At 36.7% G+C, this 22,943-nt stretch overlaps 1 protein-coding gene across 12 annotated transcripts in view; it reads left to right on the forward strand.

Annotated features, from left to right (window-relative positions):
• The window catches only part of DOCK7 (dedicator of cytokinesis 7), a 254,205-nt gene that overhangs the window by 71,788 nt on the left and 159,474 nt on the right, over positions 1–22,943 (forward strand). For all 12 annotated transcript variants that reach the window (XM_066269012.1, XM_066269013.1, XM_066269016.1 and 9 more), the window contains exons 12-14: positions 4,632–4,774; positions 11,829–11,922; positions 13,137–13,299. In XM_066269012.1, coding sequence (XP_066125109.1) covers positions 4,632–4,774; positions 11,829–11,922; positions 13,137–13,299 — 400 coding nt within the window. The remainder of the gene's footprint in view (positions 1–4,631; positions 4,775–11,828; positions 11,923–13,136; positions 13,300–22,943) is intronic.

The following is a 22,943-nucleotide window of genomic DNA, read 5'->3' on the forward strand; positions in this document are numbered from 1 at the left end:
AAGAACAAGTAAATTTAAATCAACAAACTGACCAGTATTTCAATGGGAACTATGGGCCTTCTTTTGACTAATGAGATGGTCAATGTCCGGTTCCATATTTGTCACTGCTAGCCCTAACAAGTGATATGACGCGCTTCCGGAGCTGTGAGGCCTGCGTCCCGTGTCACCGGAATAGTACTGTACACGAGTGATGACGCGCCTTGCTCCTCTCACTGACCACCAATGAAAGAGATGCCCCTTCCAGAAGTGCAGCGGGGGCTGGATAAATGGCCTCAGGGGGCCACAGTTTGGGGACCCCAAATAGATGTATGAGTTTATTTCTGGACTCTCAATTCTATTACCTTGATTACTTATCTAAGCTTATGCTATTCCTATACTGTCTTTGTTATTTTAGCTTTGCAGTAAGTTTTGAAATTAGGAAGCATAGGTCCTCCAACATTTTTCAATCCTTTTTCAGATTTTTTTTTGACTATTTTGGGTCCTTATATTTTCTTTTTTTTCTCTGAAAGATTTTTTAAAGTTCCTCTCATTTCTTTTTTATTTTAATTTTTATTTATTTATTTTTAGAGGGAGAGGAGGGGTATAGGAACAGGAAGCATCGAATCCCATATGTGCCTTGACCAGGCAAGCCCAGGGTTTTGAACTGGTGACCTCAGCATTCCAAGTCAATGCTTTATCCACTGCACCACCACAGGTCAGGCCCCTTATATTTTCATATGAAGTTTACGATCAGCTGTCAATTTCTGTACAAAACAGCTAGAATTTTGATTGGCATTGCATTGAATATGTAGATCAATTGCAGGAGCCCTCTTAATATTAAGTCTTGCAATCTATGAACAAAGAATGTTTTCTCATTTATTTAGTTCTTAATAAAAATTTTTCAACAGTGTTTGAGTGTTTGGTATACAAGTCTTGCCCTTTTCTTGTTAGAACTATTCTATTGTTTTTGATGGTACTTTAAATGGATTTTTTTTTGTATTTTTCTGAAGTGAGAAGCAGCAGGGGTGGGGGGGATGGGGCAGACAGACTCTCGCATGCACTGGACCAGGATCCACCCGGCATGCCCACCAGGGGGTGATGCTCGGGCCCCTCTGAGGTGTTGCTCCACTGCACCCAGAGCTATTCTAGCGCCTGAGGCAGAGGCCATGGAGCCATCCTCAGCACCCGGGCCAACTTTGCTCCAATAGAGCCTTGGCTGCAGGAGGGGAAGAGAGGGACAGAGAGGAGAGGGGGAGGGATGAAGAAGCAGATGGGCGCTTCTCCTGTGTGCCCTGGCCAGGAATCAAACCCGGGACTCCTGCACGCCAGGCCGATGCTCTACCACTGAGGCAACCGACCAGGGTGGCTTGGTCTTTTCTTTATGGTAAATTTATTCATTATTAATTAGATCTCTTTACTTGGTTTAGCTTTATAAATGTCTTCTCTTTCATCTTGAGTCATTACAATACTACTATCTTTTTAGAGATTTGATCATTTTATCTAAGTTATCTAATTTTTATCTAACATCGACTTACAGGTGTTCATAACATTGAAATTTCTTTTTCTCTCTAAGATCTATAGTGGTGCCCCTGAATTTAATAATTTTAATCTTTTCTATTTTTTCTTCATTAGTTTAAGAAAAGTTTTAAAATTTTTATCTTTTTGAAGAAACCAGATTTTGATTTTATTGATTTTTTTCTATTGTTTTTCTAGTTTTCATTTTATTTATTTCTACTTAGCTGTTATCTTTTTTTGGTATACTTTCTAATGCTTGCTTTGGGTTTAGTTTTCTTTTTTTAATTTCTTAAGATATAAATAAAGTTAATGATTTGTGATCTTTTTAAAATAGACATTTTATAGGTATAAATTTCCCTTGAGTATTGCTTTAGTGATCATCTGTATGTGTTGGGATGTTTAGTTTTCATTTTCATACATCTTAAGTATTTCTAATTTCTCTGGCTGGTTTTTCTTTGACCCATTGGTTATTAAAGAGTATGCTGTTTAATTTTTGCATGTTTATGAATTTCCTAAGTTTTATGTTTTATTGATTTATAGTGTAACTACTGTTCTTAGAGAACATATTTTTTTTATTTCAGTCTTTTTGAATTTATTGTGTTTTGTTTTATGGCTAGTACAGGCATAACTTGGAGATACTTCAGGTTCCATTCCAGACTACTGCAGTAAAGCAAATATCCCTGTATAACGAGTCACATAAATTATTTTTTCATGCATATCAAAGTTATGTTTACACTATAGTCTATTAAGTGTGGAATAGCATTATGTCTAAAAAAATGTATATACATATAACTTAATCAAAAATACTTTCTTGCTAACAAATGCTAACCATCATTCGAGCCAGTCTTTATGCTGGTGAAGAGTCTTGCCTTGATGTTAATGGCTGCTGGCCGATCAGGGTGGTGATCGCTGAAGGTTGGCATATCTGCGGCAATTTCTAAAAATATGACAGCAATGAAGTTTGCCACATTAGTTGATTCTTCCTTTTACTAATAATTGCTCTATATTGTGTGATGCTGTTTGATAGCATTTACCCGCAGTAGAATTTCTTTCAGAATTGGAGTCAGTTCTCTTAACCCCTGCTGCTGCTTTATCATCTTAGTTTATGTAATATTTCAAATCCTTTGTTGTCATTTCAACAGTCTTCATAGCATTTTATCAGGAGGAGATTCTGTCTCAAGAAACCACTTTCTTTGCTAATTCATAAGAAGCAATTTCTCATCTGATCAAGTTTTATTGTGAAATTGCCACAGTGCAATCACATCTTCAGGCTCCACTTTAATTCTAGTTCTTGCTGTTTACATCTGCAGTTACTTCCTCTAGTGAAGTCTTGAACCCCTTAAGGTCTTCCATGAGAGTTGGAGTTAACTTCTTCCAAACACCTGTTAATGTTAATATTTTGAGCTCTTCTAATTGAATCACAAATGTCTTAATGGCGTCTAGAATGTTGAATCGTTTCCATGAAGTCTTCAATTTACTTGTCCAGATGCATCAGAGGAATCACTAACCGTGGCAGCTATATCTTCACGAAATGTATTTTTTAACTATTAAGACTGGAAACTTGAAATTACTTCTTGATCCATGGGCTCAAAGATCTGGAATGGATGTTGTGTTAGCAGGCATGGAAACAATATTAATGTTGTACATCTTCATTAGAGCTCAAGGGTAACCAGGTACATTGTCAGTGAGCGGTAATATTTTGAAAGGAATCTTTTTTCTGAGCAATAGTGCTTAACAGTGAGCTTAAAATATTCAGTAAATCATGTTGTAAACAGATGTGCTATCACCCAGGCTTTGTTTTTCCATTTATAGAGCACAAACAGAGTCGATTTACTATAATTGTTAAGGGCTCTAGGAATGGTAAAAGCATTGACTTCAACTTAAAATCGCCAGCTGCACTATCTACCCCTTAACAGGAGAATCAGCTTTTAAAACTTTGAAGCCAGGCATTAACTTCTCTCTAGCTATAAAAGTCCTAGATAGTATCTTCTTCTAAAATAAGGCTGTTTTTTCCCTGGCCAGATAGCTCAGTTGGTTAGAAACACAGAAGTAGCCGGTTCGATCTGTGGTCAGGGCATATGTGGGAACAGCCTAATGTTTCTCTCTCTCTCTCTCTCTCTCTCTTTCTCCCCATCCCCCTCTCTCTCTCCCTCCCACCCTCCCCCTTCCTCTCTAAAAAGAAATAAAAATAAACATTAAAAATAATAAGGCTGCTTTGTCTACATTGAAAGTCTGTTGTTCAGTGTAGTAACCTTCATTAATTTTCTTAGCTAGATCTCCTGGACGACTTGCTGCAGCTTCTACATTAGCATTTGCTGCTTCACCTTGCACTTTCTTTCATGGTATGAGGATGGATTCTTTCCTTAAACATTATGAACCAGCCTGTGTTATCTTCAGACTCTTCATCTGCAACTTTCTCACCTCTCTCAGCTTTCATATAATTGAAACTTTGATGGAAGAGAATGTTGTGGCTGGTTTGATCCAGACTATTGGAACTTTCTCCATATCAACAATAAAGCTGTTTTGCTTTCTTATTTTTTGTGTGTTCACTGGAGTAGCACTTTTAGTTTCCTCTAAGAACTTTTCCTTTGCGTTCACAACTTGGCCAACTGGTGCAAGAAGCCTAGCTTTCAGCATATCTTGGCTTTTGACATTCCTTCCTCAGTAAGCTTAATCATTTCTAGCTTTTGATTTAAAGTGAGAGACATACAACTCTTCCTTTCACTTGAACACTTAGAGGCCATTGTAGGGTTATCATTTGGCCAATTTCATTATTGTTGTGTCTCAGGAAATTGGGAGGCCCTGAGGGAGAGAGATAGGGGAATGACTGCTGGTGGAGCAGTCAGAATACACACAATATTTATTGTTTGCCTTATATGACTGTGGTTTGTGGTGCCTCAAAACAGTTAAAGTAGTAACATCAGAGATCACTGATCACAGATCACCGTAACAAATATAATCACAATGAAAAAGTTTAAAATATTCTGACAGTTACCAAAATGAGACACAGAGAAAAATTGAGTAAATGCTGTGTGAAAAATGGTGCCAGTAGACTTTTCAACTTTTGTGGATAAGCTGCTTTAAAACAAACTTTAAGTATTATAAAAATGAATATCTTATTTTTCTTTCCTTGGTAGAACGAAAAGGATCTTGGTCAGAAAGGAGGAATTCTAGTATTGTTGGCAGACGATCACTTGAAAGGACAACAAGTGGAGATGATGCTTGTAACTTGACCAGTTTTCGACCTGCTACGCTCACAGTGACGAATTTTTTTAAGCAGGTATTGTTCTGTCATGTAGGAATTCTAGGGGACTATTTGTCTGTAAATTTCTTTTGTTTCAGAAAAATTGTGACTATTTTCTTTTATTTTAGAAGATTTTATTTTTTCATTTTAGAGAGGGGACAGAGAGAGTGAGGAGAGAGAGAGAGAAGGGGCAGGGAGGAGCAGAAAGAATCAACTCCCATATGTGTCTTGACCCGGCAAGCCCAGGGTTTTGAACTGGTGACCTCAGCATTCCAGGTCGATGCTTTATCCACTGGCCACCACAGGTCAGGCCAGAAAAATTGTGATTGTATATGTACATGTAGTACATGTGATTTTAAGATATTGAAACCAAACTTTAAGAATAAAAATAAAAAAGAATAAAAAAATAGTTATATATCTGTTGTTTTATTGTTTTTAAATATTTACATTGACTAATAATACATTAGAATCAATCCTCCACATTTATATTCTGTTTCTTAATTGTAATAGTTTAACTTTTTTTAAACATTAATAGTTTGTGGATTTTCTTAGAGTGATTGTGTGGTCATATCTGTCCTCCCATCCCAACTTTCTTTTTTGACCTAACCTATCACATCCATGGTACATAAAATAAAAGTTTCAAGTCATAGTGGTACATCTCTGTGCCAAAATGCCATTGTTATTTTTATAGGTGAATTTATAAGTCCAACAGGTTCTTAAAGATATTTTATTCTTTGCAACCATGTTGCCTACACTTTAAATCATGAATCAAATCAGTATTTTTCAGATGCCGGTCATTCAATGGTAATAGAAATGTAGTATATAGCACCAGTTTAAAAAAAACCAATAGAATAAAAATATAATAATGCTTCAGTGAGCTTTATTCCCTAACTTTTTTTGTGAGTGTATGCGCATAATGGATTTTTTTATTTTTTTAATTATTTATTTATTTTTAAATTTATTAAATATAATGTGGTGACATTGATAAATCAGGGTACATATGTTGAGAGAAAACATCTCCAGATTATTTTGACATTTGATTGTGCTGTATACCCCTCCCCCAAAGTCAAATTGTCTTCTGTCACCTTCTATCTGGTTTTCTTTGTGCCCCTCTCCTCCCCCAACCCCTCTCTCCTTCTTCCCCCCACCCCCCCTCCCCCAAACCCCCATCCCCGTTGCCATCACATTCTTGTTCATGTCTCTGAGTCTCATTTTTATGTCCCATCTATGTATGGATTCATATAGTTCTTAGTTTTTTTCTGATTTACTTATTTCACTCCGTATAATGTTGTCAAGGTCCATCCATGTTATTGTAAATGATCCGATGTCATCATTTCTTATGGCTGAGCAGTATTCCATAGTATATATGCACCAAAGCTTTTTTATCCACTCGTCCTCTGACGGACACTTGGGCTGTTTCCAGATCTTCGCTATTGTGAACAATGCTGCCACAAACATGGGGTGCATTTCTCCTTTTCGAGCCGTTCTATGGTGTTCTTGGGGTATATTCCTAACAGTGGTATAGCTGGGTCAAAAGGCAGTTCGATTTTTAGTTTTTTGAGGAATCTCCATACTGTTTTCCACAGTGGCCGCACCAGTCTGCATTCCCACCCAGTAGTGCAGGAGGGTTCCCTTTTCTCCACATCCTCGCCAGCACTTATTCTGTGTTGTTTTGTTGATGAGCGCCATTCTGGCTGGTGTGAGGTGATATCTCATTGTGGTTTTAATTTGCATTTCTCTAATGATTAGTGATGTTGAGCATTTTTTCATATGCCTATTGGCCATCTGTATGTTCTCTTTGGAGAAGTGTCTATTCATTTCTTTTGCCCATTTTTTGATTGGATTGTTTGTCTTCCTAGTGTTGAGATTTACAAGTTCTTTATAAATTTTGGTTATTAACCCCTTATCAGACGTATTGTCAAATATGTTCTCTCATTGTGTAGTTGTCTTTTTATTCTGTTCTTGTTGTCTTTAGCTGTGCAAAAGCTTTTTAGTTTGATATAGTCCCATTTGTTTATCCTGTCTTTTTTTTTCACTTCCCCGTGGAGATAAATCAGCAAATATATTGCTCCGAGAGATGTCCGAGAGCTTACTGCCTGTGTTTTCTTCTAAGATGCTTATGGTTTCACGGCCTACATTTAAGTCTTTTATCCATTTTGAGTTTATTTTTGTGAGTGGTGTAAGCTGGTGATCTAGTTTCATTTTTTGCAGGTAGCTGTCCAATTTTCCCAACACCATTTGTTAAAGAGGCTGTCTTTACTCCATTGTATTTCCTTACCTCCTTTGTCAAATATCAGTTGTCCATAGAACTGTGGGTTTATTTCTGGGTTCTCTGTTCTGTTCCATTGATCTATATGCCTGTTCTTATGCCAGTACCAGGCTGTTTTGAGTACAATGGCCTTGTAGTATAACTTGCTATCAGGAAGTGTGATACCTCCCACTTTATTCTTCTTTTTTAAGATTGCTGAGGCTATTCGTGTTCTTTTTTGGTTCCATATAAATTTTTGGAATATGTGATCTATATCTTTGAAGTATGTAATTGGTATTTTAATTGGCATTGCATTGAATTTATAGATTGCTTTGGGTAATATAGACATTTTAATGATGTTTATTCTTCCTAACCATGAGCACGGTATATGCTTCCACTTGTTTGTATCTTCCTTGATTTCTTTTATCAATGCTTTGTAATTTTCCGAGTACAAGCCTTTAGTCTCCTTGGTTAAGTTTACTCCTAGGTACTTTATTTTTTTGGTTGTAATTGTGAAGGGGATTGTTTCCTTAATTTCTCTTTCTGACTGTTCATTGTTGGCATATAAAAATGCCTCTGATTTCTGAGTATTGATTTTATATATATGATCCATTAATGGTAATAGAAATGTAGTATATAGCACCAGTTTAACAAAAACTATTAGAATAAAAATATAACAGTGCTTCAGTGAGCTTTATTCCCTATTTTTGTGAGTATATGCGCATAATGAATTTTGATGTAAATAAATTTTATATTGCAAACCAAGATCAGGAAATTTTGAAAGCCTTTGTGTTGGGAAACCAGATGACCAGAACCACATAAGAATGGAGGAAAATTTGTATTAGTGTGACACACTGGAGAAGACCTGTGTTTTAGAGAAGATTAAAGGAAAATGTTAATTACTGTCTCAAAATTTCTCCAATTGATATGTTATTCTAAATGGAAGAAATCCTGGCCTACCTTGTAACTTGAGAGGGCAAGATTTTAGGGAAGGATGTGCCATGAATAGAGGGCTAGCAATTTGCCTGAAGCCCCTTTCACACTTATATGTCAATAGCATTCTTAGGCAGCTGCTCTGAGAGCCTCAGATGGAAAATAAAGCAGGTAAGAAGTATCTGAACTGGTAAGAGTCTTTTTATCATTGACTGCAGTACAAGAAAGACTCTAGATAAGGCCACAGTGTTAGTTACTTGGATGAAGTGATTGCCAAGTACTGCCATGGAAATGGAGCTGTAGATTTATCTGATAATAATGGCACAGCCTTGCAGCTACGACATTTTTCTTTTTGTACTCCTTTAGCTGCTCCATCACTTCTGCTACAACCACAGCTCTTTTTTCATTTCTTCAGCTGTTTTATCAATGAACTGGTATTATAAACTCAGATCAACAAGTCATTCGTCCACCTATCCACCTGTTTATTCAAATTATATTTTTTGAGCATTCATCATGTCCTGAGCATCAGTTTTCCCTCTTACTTATTTATCCAACAAATACTTTTTGAGCACTCACCATGTACTGGAGACTGGTAACTGGAAACTAGCACAAAGTGATTATAAAAACTTAGAAATGAAAAATTGCTAAAGACAGAGCAATGGAAAGCATTTTATACACTTGACTTTGTAGAACTCTATACTTTTTAAACTATTAGTATGTATAACTTTTATAAGTGTTTAAATTGTTAGAATATTATACATGAAGCAAATGCAAATTCTGTAATAAGCAAAGATTATAATTTTAATAAAGTAGAACAGGTACAAGTTTCTCCTAAATGAGATGCAGAAGGCAGTTTTTTTTTAATTGATGAGCAGTTATTATCCACAATTGGAATAATCATTGTTTATATGCAGATTTAAAATGTGACAAACTAAAATTATTAGAACTACACAGAGACTTAAAAATAAAATCAGATTCACACATTAGTTTTAAAGGCATTTGTTCTATTTATTAAAATGTGCATAATTTTATTGCTTCAGGATTACATAACAGTAAACATGCAGTGTGGAGAAAGCTGTCAGCTTGGCTCATTCACATGTTTGAGGTTGACTGGGGTCAGCTGGGCTAGATTGACTTCTGCTAGGAAGACAAAAATGACTCATACGTCTTCATGTTTTTCAACTTATACACTCATCATCTAGCAGGCAAGCTTGGTCATGTTCTCATAACAGTGGCAGAAGTTCAAGAGGGAGGGTAAGCTCACTTGTGCAAGTGTTTTTCAAGTTTCTGCATTTCCTTTGCTTACTGGCCAAAGCAAGTCACATGGCCAAGCCGTGGGAGAGAATTAATACTCCATGTAAGTAACAAAAGGTTATGGAGTCAGTTAGGGAGTAAATAAATAATGGAGGTCAGTAATGTAATCAGTTCAACACGTGAAGAAGACAAATAATTGTATCTAGAGATAATCTTAATGTATTATAAATAAGGACCATTTAAAGATCTATACAGGGTGGGGCAAAAGTAGTCTACAGTTGTTCATGTGGATAATAATATAATAAATAATACAAGAATAAACTTTGTGTTTCATGTACTCCCAACTGTAAATTAATTTTGCCCCACCCTGTATTAATTCTGTATTCAAAAGGAGAGAATATACTTTTTTTTAGCAACCAATGGAATATTTACAATACTTAATTATATATTATATTACTGAAAAAGTTTTCATAAAGTCAAATCTGATAACTATAACTCAGTAAAACTAAAAACTATTTATAAAAGTATTAACAAAAATCTCCAACCTCTTAGAAATTAAAAATCACTTTTCTAGGTAATGGGATAAAAGATAATTCTATACCCTGTTCAGAGTATAGTAGTGAGCAAATGGTATATTGCTCAAGGTGCTCTCACAGTAATAAAGTAACCTTAAGTATATTTATTTATCAAATAATATAAAAAGACAATATATGAACTATGTATTAAAACACTAAGATGTCAGATATAGGAGCTTGGATTAATAAAATCTAAAGACTAACTCTTGAATAAAAGAATAAACTCCCTGCCTATTTTATTTGAAAAAATTACATTAAATTGAAAAATTTGTATTAATTAAATATGGTTTTGTTTTGTTTGTCTATTTTCTTATGACTGAAGTCTTCCCTCCCCCTTCTTTTTCAAGTGAGAGGGGAGACAGAGACAGATTCCTGCATGCGCCTCGACCAGGATCCACTTGCTGATCCCTGTCTGAGGCCAATGCTCTGCCCATCTTGGGCCATGCTTGCAACTGAGCTATTTTTATTTTTATTTTTTTTTATTTTTTGCATTTTTCTGAAGCTGGAAACAGGGAGAGACAGTCAGACAGACTCCCGCATGCGCCCAACCGGGATCCACCCGGCACGCCCACCAGGGGCGTCGCTCTGCCCACCAGGGGGCGATGCTCTGCCCATCCTGGGCGTCGCCATGTTGCGACCCTTCTGGGTGTCGCCATGTTGCGACCAGAGCCACTCTAGCGCCTGGGGCAGAGGCCACAGAGCCATCCCCAGCGCCCGGGCCATCTTTGCTCCAATGGAGCCTCGGCTGTGGGAGGGGAAGAGAGAGACAGAGAGGAAGGAGGGGGGGGGGGGGTGGAGAAGCGAATGGGCGCTTCTCCTATGTGCCCTGGCCGGGAATCGAACCCGGGTCCTCCGCACGCTAGGCCGACGCTCTACCGCTGAGCCAACCGGCCAGGGCTGAGCTATTTTTAGCACTGAGGCAGAACACCTGGAATCCTCAGCACTTGGGGCCAAGGCGTTCCAACCAATCTAGCCATGGCTGCGGGAAGTGAAGAGAGAGAGTGAGAGAGAGAGAAAGGGGAGTGTTGGAGAAGCAGATTGTCGCTTCTCCTGTGTGCCCTGACTAGGAATCGAACCCTGGACATCTGCACAATGGGCTGATGTTCTACCACTGAGCCAACCAGCCAGGAGAGTTACTGAGGTGTTTTTATTTTTATTTTATTTTATTATTTTTTTTGTGTGTGTATTTTTCTGAAGCTGGAAACGGGGAGAGACAGACAGATTCCTGCATGTGGCCAACCGGGATCCACCTGGCACGCCCACCAGGGGCGAGGCTCTGCCCACCAGGGGGCGATGCTCTGCCCCTCCGGGGCGTCGCTCTGCCGCGACCAGAGCCACTCTAGCGCCTGGGGCAGAGGCCAAGAAGCCATCCCCAGCGCCCGGGCCATCTTTGCTCCAATGGAGCCTTGGCTGCGGGAGGGGAAGAGAGAGACAGAGAGGAAGGGGGGGGGGCGGTGGAGAAGCAAATGGGCGCTTCTCCCATGTGCCCTGGCCGGGAATCGAACCCGGGTCCCCCGCACGCCAGGCCGACGCTCCACTGCTGAGCCAACCAGCCAGGGCCTACTGAGGTGTTTTTAGAGTTTACTTTCTGATCTAAGTATCAAGATAGTTGTATTTTTTTCAGAGATAGTTTTTGTTGTTCTTTTTTAAATTTAGTCAATGCTGTATATTTTGCATTTGAGAAACTTGTTGATGTAAAGTTGAAAAGAAATATAAACTCAAGTGTAATAAGTTTCTGATTGTCATATATGTATGCCTCTTTTTATGTCTATGTTCTTATTTTTTATCATTTTCATTTAATTTGTATTGTTTTTCCATACTTTAGATTATCTTGTAATGCCTTATAGACAATGGGCTATAAATTTATAAAATGTAAAAACAGCAGATAGCAGTATTATAACTTTAAATAAAATTTGAAAACATGAAAAAGGAAATATCAGCATATTGATTTTTTATCATATTAATTTTACTTTTCATTCTGGTTAAATTGAAAGAGGAAGGGCAGGATTATTAACAGGCAATATTTTTAATCTACTATATATGTTTTATCAAATAACTTTTTCTTTCTTTTTAAAATTAGGAAGGAGACCGCTTAAGTGATGAAGATCTGTACAAATTCCTTGCTGATATGAGAAGGCCGTCTTCTGTTTTACGGAGACTAAGACCAATTACAGGTATTCAAAAATTTTAAGTAGAAATGATTATAACGTATCACAAATATATTGTGTTGTTTAAAATTACAGCTAGTGCTCGACTTGCGACCATGATTGGTTCTGACAGACCAGTTGTAACACGATTTGGTTGTAAGTTGAGTAGGCTTTATGTACAGTACTGTGAACTGATGTTATAAAAATCTTTAAGTCATATTTTATCATAATTTTCTTTCATTATTGTTATATATCATATATCATAATTTTCTTTGTTCATTTTATGCCATTTGTATCATCTCTACATCATTTTGTTTCTTATTTTTACATTTGTCAGGTTTAAGTAAAACACTGCATTACCAGTACAACTGGTTTAATATTTGCAAAGACAGTTTCCTCTTGGTAGACATCTTGGGAGGGGTTTGATGAAAAATATCCAAGACACAAAACACAAATTGCTGTACCGAGTCTGGGATAACAGGTGAAATGGTGCATGCAGAGATGGTAGTGCTGCCGGAAGCTGGTCCACACTGTTTGTTGTACACCCAGCTGGGCTACGCTTGCGCTGCCAGATGTGGAGCAGTCATGGCTAGTGATTGTGGTCGTAAAGTTGAATGGTTGTAAGTTGCATAGGTCATAAGTCAATCAATATTTGTATGGGTTTTTATTTTTTACTTATCTGGCTCAGCTGTCTTTCTGTGCTCAGTGCCTGTCAGTCCTCTTCACCTCATTCTACTCTCATGTGGTCTGATAGTGGGTGCAGGGATTCAGCACCTTTGATAATTTGAGTACTGAATGAGACTGATGGATAATATTATGGCTTAAAATTATTTTCTAAAGGGAAAAAAGTACATGAAGTCATAAAATTTAGAAACTGATTCATGTTATGATTAGAGCAAATCATTCTAGAGTAAAACTATTTTTAAGCCTGCTAAGTTTAAATTAAATATTTAACCTTTGAAATGTTGGCTTGTTCCTGTGCTAGATTTCTCTCTGTAATTTTTTCTCCTTTTTACTCATTCATTCATTCAGTATTTTACATGTGTTTATGTCTGTCTGGGTAATTTATATTTGTGAGACTTGCTAAAATGAAGTAATTTAGAGGACTGAGATAATAGTAATTTTGGTTTCTTCCCAGACTTCATGCAAAAACAGGATCTGATGTCTTCCAAAAACATTTTTTACATGAAGGTTTTATTTATTATGTTTGCATTGTTTTTATAATATATTTTTATATGTAGCTCAGCTGAAGATAGACATTTCTCCGGCACCTGACAATCCTCATTATTGCCTAACGCCAGAGCTGCTTCAGGTGAAGCTTTACCCTGACAGCAGAGTTAGACCGACCAGAGAAATTCTGGAGTTTCCGGCCAGGGATGTCTATGTTCCAAACACTACTTACAGGTAATACACTTTAATGTGGGAGGATGTTGAAATAAGATACTGTATATTCTAATATTAAAGTAAACTAGAATGAAACTCTACAAAAATATTTTGTAGCTTTGTTATATTCTATTTCTTATCACTGGATTTTGTAGTAAAAGCTGCAATGTATTAAGCTCTTACTATATGCCAGGTATAATGTTAAGTTTTTTATATACATTATGTTATTTAATTTTTATAACTTGAGGTAGGTGTTACCTTCATTTTAGAAGTGAATAAAAGAGGGACAAACATAAGGTGATGGAAAATAATTTGACTTTGACTGATGGTATACAACATAATAGTTCAAATGCTATAGAAATGTTTACCTGAAACCTATGTACTCTTATTGATCAATGTCACCCTGTTAAATTTAATTCTGAAATAAAATTTAAAAGAGAAGAAGTGAATAAACTGAAGAATAGAGAGATTAAGTATAGTTGAGTACAGTGAATTCCTAGTTCTTATATATTATCAAAAGTTCTTATTAGCAGAATCTAGCATTACATATCAATCAAATTTATGTGCCTACACCATATTCTAACACTTAACAGTATTTGAAGAATATTCACTAGGTTAATACTTGACATAAGGTTGTTGGATAGGATTTTGAGGCAGAATACTGCATAACCCCTGGGGTAACATTTACATACACTTTTTATGAATGATGCTCCCCACATTGTAAATGCTGAGACCGTGACTCAGTTGTGTGTTGGAATCTAACAGGGCATCTCAGACATAAGATTCTAACTTGACTTTCCCATCTTAGCATATTTCACCACCATTTACCCAGTTCCTGAGGCCAAAATTTTGGGAATCAAAATTTTTTTCTTTTTTTTTAACTCCTCACATTTATTCCTCCAACAAGTTTTATAGGACGTACTTTCAAAATTTATCCTAAATTTAGTATTTTTTATGTCTTCCACCTTTAAAACTCAAGTCTAAGTCACCATTTAGATCAGCATTGTCAAATAGAAATATAATGGGAACCATGTTTATAATTTAAAATTTTTATGTGTTCTATAAAAAAACAAAAAGAAACAAATAAAATTTTAATTATATGTTGTTTAACCCAATATGCCCCAACTGTTATCATTTTTACATGTAATAAATATAAAAAAAACATTGAAATAGTTTATTTTTCTTATCTCAAAATCCCAATTCAGATGAGCCACTTTTTAAATGCTTAAGAGCCACATGGGGCTGGAGACTATCGTATTGGATAGCTGCTGATCTTGAATTCTGTTGTACCTTTCTAATGATCATTCATTCCTTTGTCTAAAACCCTCTATGGCTTCCATTAGAAGCAAAAAAAAAAAAAAAAGAATTTTTTTAAATAATAGTTTATCAGACTTTACATATCTGGCTTCTGCATTTTTTAAACTTCATATCCTATTAATCTCTGCTTTGCTTATTTTATTTCAGCCTCAATATCCTCTTTGTTTATCCTTGAGCAGACAAAATTGAGTCCTGCCTAAGGTTTTTCTGTTTGTTCTTTCCTTTGCCTGTCATGTTTTCGCCAGATCTCCACATGGCTTGGTTCCTTTTTCAGACATATATCTGCTTAAAAGTTACTTCCTAGAGAGGCTTACTCTCATCACCCTACCTGAAACAATCCCCTGCTTCTCTTCTCGAGCTTTTTACCATCTTTGTATTTCTCATCATCTGGCATATTACAACATGTAGTCACGTGATCATTTTTTGTCTTTTTCATTAGAATGTAATTATTGAAAAGGCCAGAGACCTGTCTATTTTGCTTATTACTACTTTATCTTCAACATCTAGAATATTGTGTTAACATACAGAAAGCACATAATAATTATTCAAAGAACTAAGAAATTGGAAACTATACACTGGTCTGAGGATGGGATGTAACATCTACATATATGGTGTGATTTCTGACTCCATTCTTTACTATTTGGGTGACTTAGGACAAGTTACTTAATTTATTGCCTCCTCAATTTTCTTGTTAATAAAACATGAGATAATAACCTGTCTTCTCTTGTGAGAGTACAGAGCACAGAGCATTGCCTAAAATTGGCACCTAGTGTGACTCATATTCCTAGAAAATAGGCTAGAGAAATACATACTGCTTTTAAAAGAAACAAAGTAATACAGTCTGCTATGTATGGAATAAATAAATAATAATATAATTCAAGACTTGTATTCACTCTACCTCTATCTAGTGTAAGAATCTCATCTAGGGTGGGGGGAGGGAGGACATGGGAGGGAGGGAGGGAGAGAGTTAGGGGGAGGGGGAGGGGCACAGAGAACTAGATAGAGGGTGGCGGAGGACAATATGACTTTGGGCGAGGGGTATGCAACATAATTTAATGACAAAATAACCTAGACATGTTTTCTTTGAATATATGTACCCTGATTTATTAATGTCATCCCATTACCATTAATAAAAATTTATTAAAAAAAAAAAAAGAATCTCATCCAGAGCATCCCTAGTTTGTGGTTGTCTATCTTGCCTCTGCTTGGATTATTTCAAAAACAGAGAAAATGTTAAATTGGGGACTTTGAGTACTCTTTTTTTTTTCATTTTTCTATTTATCTTTGTTATTTATTTACATATTAATATTTTTAAAAGATTTATATGCACATTCTTAAAGTACATATAGTGCTATAAGACTTAAAATAAAAAACAGAGGTCCTATTTACCATTATCGTGGAAATCCTTTTTATATTTCTTTTATAATGGAATTCTTATTTCAGATATTTTCTTTCTTGGTTTACTCATTTCTCTGAGAGCCTTCAGTATCTTCCTAAAACAGGACATATGTGGGTAAATTTTTTGAGACCTTTTATATCTGACAATATATTTTACCCCTACTCCAGAATTGTTAGTTTGGCTGGATACAGTATTCTTAATTGTAAATCATTTTCTGTCATCATTTTGAAAACATACACAATTATCTTCTGTTTTTAAGTGATGCTTTTGAGTAGTCTGAGATAAGTCTGATTGCTAATTCTTTGTTTGTATCTTATTTTTCTTTTGAAGGCTTTTTTTGTATTGTTTTCTTTAACCCTGGTATTCTGAACTTTGGACTTTGATAAAAAGGCCAACTGTTGGGTCCCTTTTCCATTTTGAAAACTGCTGTTTTGGATGATCACTTGGTAGTACATGCATAAATGCAGTGTTTGGCCTTGACTGGATAGCTTGGTTGGTTAGAATATTGTCCCAATACGCAAAGGTTGCAGGTTTGATCCCTGGTAGGGCACATACAGGAACAGACCGATTTTCTGTCTCTTTCTCTCTCTCTCTCTCTCTCTCTTTCTCTCCCTTCCTCTCCCTTCCTCTCTCTCTAAAAATCAATAAATACAATATTAAAAAAATTGTAGAAATAATGCAATTTGTGGCTGTTAATGATGACAATAAAAAGGAAATTTGATTATTCTATAACAGAAGGAATGAATATATAACAACTAGAAAGCCCGGCGGTCATACGAAATGACCACTGTTCTAGATATTATAAATTGTAATTAAAATGATTTGTGAAAAGGTGTCTGCTAATTCAAACTGAATTACCCAGGGCAGGCGGCGAGGACGCCCCTTTGCTTACTGCCCCACGGGGTTTCCCCCTTCTACTTGCTTAATTGCTTAAAGTAGAGTGCAATGAAGGAAACCACTGGCGGTACATTTCTTAAGAGCCACCGCTAGCTCAATAAATAAAGGTGATTTAAATAATAAAATGTTAATTCACATGTCAAAGATCTCTTTGTACACAACATTTCTTGTGTAGATCTTTCCATCAGTTTTAAGCTTGTCTTGCAGAGGACCATCAATTATTTTTAATTTTACATCCATTCTTTCACGAACTCGTGAACAGGCAACATAAAGTTGACTGTGTCCAAATGCAGGCTCAGATAAAAAAATGCCAACACGCTTAAGCGTTTGGCCCTGAGACTTATTGATGGTCATAGCAAAGGCAAGTTTTACAGGAAATTGTCTACGTCTCAATTGAAACGGCAACCCTGTTTGAGATGGAGCCAAATCAATTCTTGGAATGACATGTATTTCACCTAAAGAGGAGCCAAAGACTTAGCTATTATGACATTATTTTTCAATTGGAGAACCTCTAGTCTTGTACCATTGCAAAGACCCCTTCTGGTGTTAAGATTTCTTAACAGCATAATAATTGCTTCAATCTTTAACCTCAATTTGTGAGGTGGCATGCCAGAAGGCGACAGACTATTTAAAAATTCCATTGGAAAGTTGTTGGCACTCGCTTTATTATCAGCTACAACGGAATCAACACTTAAATATGTCGTGTCGTTCCCTTCTCTGCCTTTGTTCAAGGGACTCATTTTGTCGAGACAGGCTTTTTTGTCTTGCATATGAGGCAAGCCTTGTTTCTCTATGCTCATCAGTCTTTTTTTGCCGAGAAAGACGCATTTGCTCTGCGACTGAAGAAAGCCTTGTCTTTCTCTGCTCAGTGGTTTCTTTTTGTCGAGAAAGCTATTTTTGTGCAGCTTTAGCTCCTTTTCTCTCCTCTTCAGTGCTGTATTTTCTAGGAGGCATTCTTAAAAGAAATTACGTTAAGACGTAGTTTTTATGTAAAACAGATGATTGCCAATGCAAACAAATGTTCACCTTCCCCCTGACACACTCAATTTGCGTTCAGCCTTAAATTGTTTCAAAAGCAGATGATTGCCAATGCAAACAAATGTTCACCTTCCCCCTGACCCGCTCAATTTGCATTCAGCCGTGGCAACTTCATCCCATTGGCTAGTACAGTTATGCAAGCAACCAATAAGCTATCAGCGACAAACAAACATTAAGCTGCATATAATGAAGATACAACTTCGAAATAGGTTTCATAAAGGAGGCAAATAGTAGGTACTCAATAAATACTAGTTAATGAATACATTTTTGATTAATGAATGACTTAGTTGATTTCTGTTAGTTAGGCTTTTAGGAAGTAAAGATACAGCCATGAAAATATGCTGATTTTAGCCCTGCCTGGGTAGCTCAGTTGGTTATAGCATTGTCCTTGTATGCCATGGTTGAGGGCTTGATCCCTGGTCAGGGCACATGAAAGTCGACTAATGAATGCATAAATTAAGTGGGACAACAAATCAATGTTTCTCTCTAGCTTTCTCACTTGCTCATTTTCTCTCCCTTCTTCCCTCCCCCCCTCTTCTTCCCTCCTTCTTTTCCTCTTTCTATAAATTTTTTTTAAAGCATGCTGGTTTAGGGTGAGAGAGAGAGGGAGTAGGTAAATAGATTGTAGAAAAGTAGATAACCCTGAAACAGGAAACTGAGTAAAATTCACACTGGTTCCAATTAAACTTCTGGTATAGAAATTTTGTAATGCATTAGTCTCCACTTATTAGCAGAGTATATATTCTAATACCCCCCAGAGGATGCCGCAAACCTCTGCAAGTGGCAGACCCTATACAGTAAGTCCTCCCTTAATATTGATGGTTTCTTCAACTTGAAGTGAAATGACATATAACAAAACCGATTTTACCATAGCCTGATTAGTGTCAATAAGTGTCAGGTTCCTACAGCATGTCATCAATTTTATGATGAAATTATATTGAATGAAATGATGTTATTTGAGGACCCGTTATATTATACTATGTTTTTTCTTATATATACATGCATACCTGTTAAAAGAATTTAATTTATAAATTAGTTACAGTAAGAGGCTAACAACAATAATGAATAATAAAATAGAACAATTTTAACAATATATTGTAATAAAACTTATATGAATGTGATATCTCTCTCTATCTCAAAATACCTCATTGTACTGTATTCACACTTCTTGTGATGTGAGGTGGTGCAAATGCCTCCGTGATGAGATGAAGTGAGGAGAATGAGGTAGGCATTGTGATGTAGTGGTAGGCTCTATTGACCTTCTAAAAGTATATCAGAAGGAGAATCATTGAGCCACAGTGATGTTATATGTCTTCTACCAACAAATTTAATGCCCTTTCCATCTTATTTAAGCACTTGTCATGCACTGGGGTTGTAACTTTGGCAGTTTTAGTTATATCAGCAAAACTAGCACAAATTTTTATTCTTCACAATTTCATGAGTAGATTGATTTGTTCTTACTGAAGATTTAGCAACTTCAGAATAAGTTGATTTTTCTTTCCTTATTAAACCTAAAACTTTCACCATTCATTTAAAGGAAGCACTTTAAGGCTACTCTTTGGCATATCCAATTGCCTGCATCACTACTCTAGTGCTTTGAGACCATTATTAAGCAAAATAAGGGTTATTCTAACATAAGCACTGTGATCTACTACAGTAGATCTGATCACTCTGACAGCCAGTAAGTGATTAATGGGTGTGGAGCATATACAGCTTGGCGATGCTAGACAGTGGGATTGGCAGGATGAAGCAGGATGATGCGAGATTTCATTGTGCTACTCAGGACAGTGCACAATTTAAAACTTGTGAATTGTTTATTTGTGGAACTTTTCATTTAATATTTTTGGACCATGGTTGAGCCTGGGTAACTGAAACCATGGAAAACAAGATTGCAGATAAAAGGTGGAAATTACTGTTAATTCACTAAAATCAAGTAGATTGTCTTTGTTCTTGGAGTTTTATTACTTTTATTCACAGTTATTATGTTTGCCAGATTTACTTCTGTCTTCATTTGCTAAGTGCCATCTGGGGAGTACAAACAGTAGTGCTGCAAGCTTTCAGAGGAAGGAGCCTCCGTTTACTGGATACTTGTGGGAAAAGTGGGATTACCTATACCTTGAAATATAAAGAAGACCTAGCCAAACAGAAAGGTCTGGGGAGGCATTATAAACAAATGGAATGGCGTATAGGGGATGTTTAAAAGTAGATAATTTTGATTAGAGCTGAGGGTTTGTGTTGGGTAAAAAATAGTTTAAGAAGTAATAATTTGGCCTGACCAGATGGTGGCACAGTGGATAGAGCATCGGACTGTGACACAGATGACCCAGGTTTGAAACCGCAAGGCTGCTGGCTTGAGCACAGGCTCATCTAACTTGAGTGTGGGCTCATGATCTTGAGCCAGGGTCGCTGGCTTGAGCGTGGGATCATGAACATGACCCTATTGTTGCTGGCTTGAGCCCAAAGTCACTGGCTTGAAGAAGGGGTCATTGACTCTGCTATAGCCCCCCGTCAATGAACAACTAAAGAGACTAAGGAGCCGCAATGAAGAATTGATGCTTCTCATCTCTCTCCCTTCCTGTCTGTCCTTATCTGCCCCTCTTTATCTCTCTATCTCTCTGTCTCTCTCTGTCACACACACACAAAAAGAGGCAATTTGGAGTCAGATAATAAAACCTCTTGAGTACCTGGAAGAGATTTGAATTTTATTCTGTGGGCATATACACTTTTAATTGGAGTACATGTTCTTGTGAGGGCACAGCTATATGGGACATGGAAGTCCACAGGACAAAAATGACACATCTTCCAGGAACATCACTTCTTGGAAGATTTGGGGAGGAAGTAACTTTTTTTTTTTTAATTCAGTGAGAGGAGAAGAGGCAGAGAGACAGATTCCTGCATGCACCCTGATTGGAATCCACCTGGCAGGCCACTAGGGGGTGATGCTCTGCCCATCTGGGGCATTGCTCCATTGCTCAGCAACTAAGCTCTTCTTAGTGCCTGAGGCAGAGGTCATGGAGCCATCCTCAGCACGTGGGGTCAACTTGCTCCAATAGAGCCATGGCTGCAGGAGGGAAAGAAAGAGAGACAGAGAGGGGGAGAGAGAGAGAGAGAGAGAGAAGCGAGAGGGGGAGGGGTGGAGAAGCAGATGGGCACCTCTTCTGTATACTCTGACCAAGAGTCAAACCTAGGACATCCACACGCCGGGCCAATGCTCTACCACTGAGCCAACCAACCAGTGCAGTAAATAACTATTTTTATATGAAGATAGATTTGTGGAGTAGAAAACATAATTCATGTGCAATTTTAAGGCAAGATTTTAAAATCTAAGATAAAATCCTATTAAAATTCTAAAAGAAATATGTGCTTATTGTATCAAACCATTTAATCCTATGACTGCAATATCTGTAAGGCTATATTTTCATTATTCTTGGCCATTATACTCTTTTAGTAGTAAATTTGAACAACACAGGTTGAAGTAGTATATATACAGCCATTACAAATTTATTTTAAGAAGATTGAGGGGAGATAAACATAAAATCAGGAGCCCAGACAGGAAACTATTTAGAAAATTTTAAGACTCAGGTTAAAGGCAGTCCTTGGTAGGTTTTTGACAGCAGAAATGAGAAATAAACACATCAGATTAATAGACTCTTCAAAAGAAGATTGTAACAGATTTAGTGGTTTAGGATACAGAAGAGGTGGTTTACAAAGTTAAGGGAAAGTTAGAGATGCTTCCCAGGTTTTAAGCTTCTGTGATGGGGAAGCATGGTAGTGCCATTAATGGATATAATGAAGTAAGGAGTAAAGTGGGAGAGGGTAGTAAGGGAGGAAGGACCAGCAGAGGTAGTAAGGCTATGATAAATTTGTTATTTGATACATTGAATTTGGGACTATACGATACCAAAAGTAGAAATTGCAGGTAGGCAATGTCAGAAGGGGAATTGGATAGAGATCCGGAAATAACATGCAGATTCAGGAATCTTATTCATGGGCAATAAACAAGTCTATGAGAGTAGATGAGTTTCTGAAGGTCAGCATAGAAGAGATGATTGAAGATTGTACATTGGCCCACAATACTAAATCCTGGGAGGGAATAGGACTGTAAAGACGGATTCAAGTCAGGAATTATCTTTGGAAAGTATAATAATATTGTGGGAGCAAATGAAGGTCAAGTGTGAAAGAAGAATATTGTTATTAGTAGTAGAGAGATAAAAGGATATGTGGATGGAGAAAAGGCCTTTAGATTTAATAATTGTGAGTTAGTGGTGAAATTAGAACACTTTTGGCAAAGTAGTGAGGACAGACGGACACAATTTTGTGAATAATAAAGGAAATAAATTCTTTCTCTTTCTCTACCAGAATTATCTCCCAATTTGAGCTTTAAAGGAGAAAATAACAGTGCTCCCAAAAGAAACAAAATAAAACATATTGTATGAGAATTGTAAGAAATTGAAAAACCAATAGAGGGAAGTAATTGGTATATTAAATTATTTTGCATTTGAAAGCTTTCAATTTTATCTTTTAAAAAGCTATTTTGGTATTGTGGCTCTAAAAAGTTTGCCTGTTCTGAAAACTAAAACTTATTCTCCCTTATATTCTTTTGTGCTTTTTTGAAACAAAATATTTATGTAGGATACACATAGATCATACATATTTATATATGTCATATATTTTTATATATGGCATATATATAGGATAACTTGAAATGAATAATGCTGAATATTTATTGACTAAGGTGAGACATTATATAACTTGGGCACTATATTCTTTAAAAACTGAATTTAATTCACCTGACCTGTGGTGGTGCAGTGGGATAAAGCGTCGACCTGGAACACTAAGGTCGCCAGTTTGAAACCCCAGGCTTGCCTGGTCAAGGCACATATGGGAGTTGATGCTTCCTGCTCCTTCCCCTTCTCTCTCTCTCTCTCTCTTTCCCCCCCTTCCCTCTCTCTTCTCTCTGAAAAAAGTTGAATAAATAAAGTCTTTTTAAAAAATTATTTAAAAAACAAAAACA

Source organism: Saccopteryx bilineata, chromosome 3 (assembly GCF_036850765.1).
Source record: "Saccopteryx bilineata isolate mSacBil1 chromosome 3, mSacBil1_pri_phased_curated, whole genome shotgun sequence".
NCBI lineage: Eukaryota > Metazoa > Chordata > Mammalia > Chiroptera > Emballonuridae > Saccopteryx > Saccopteryx bilineata.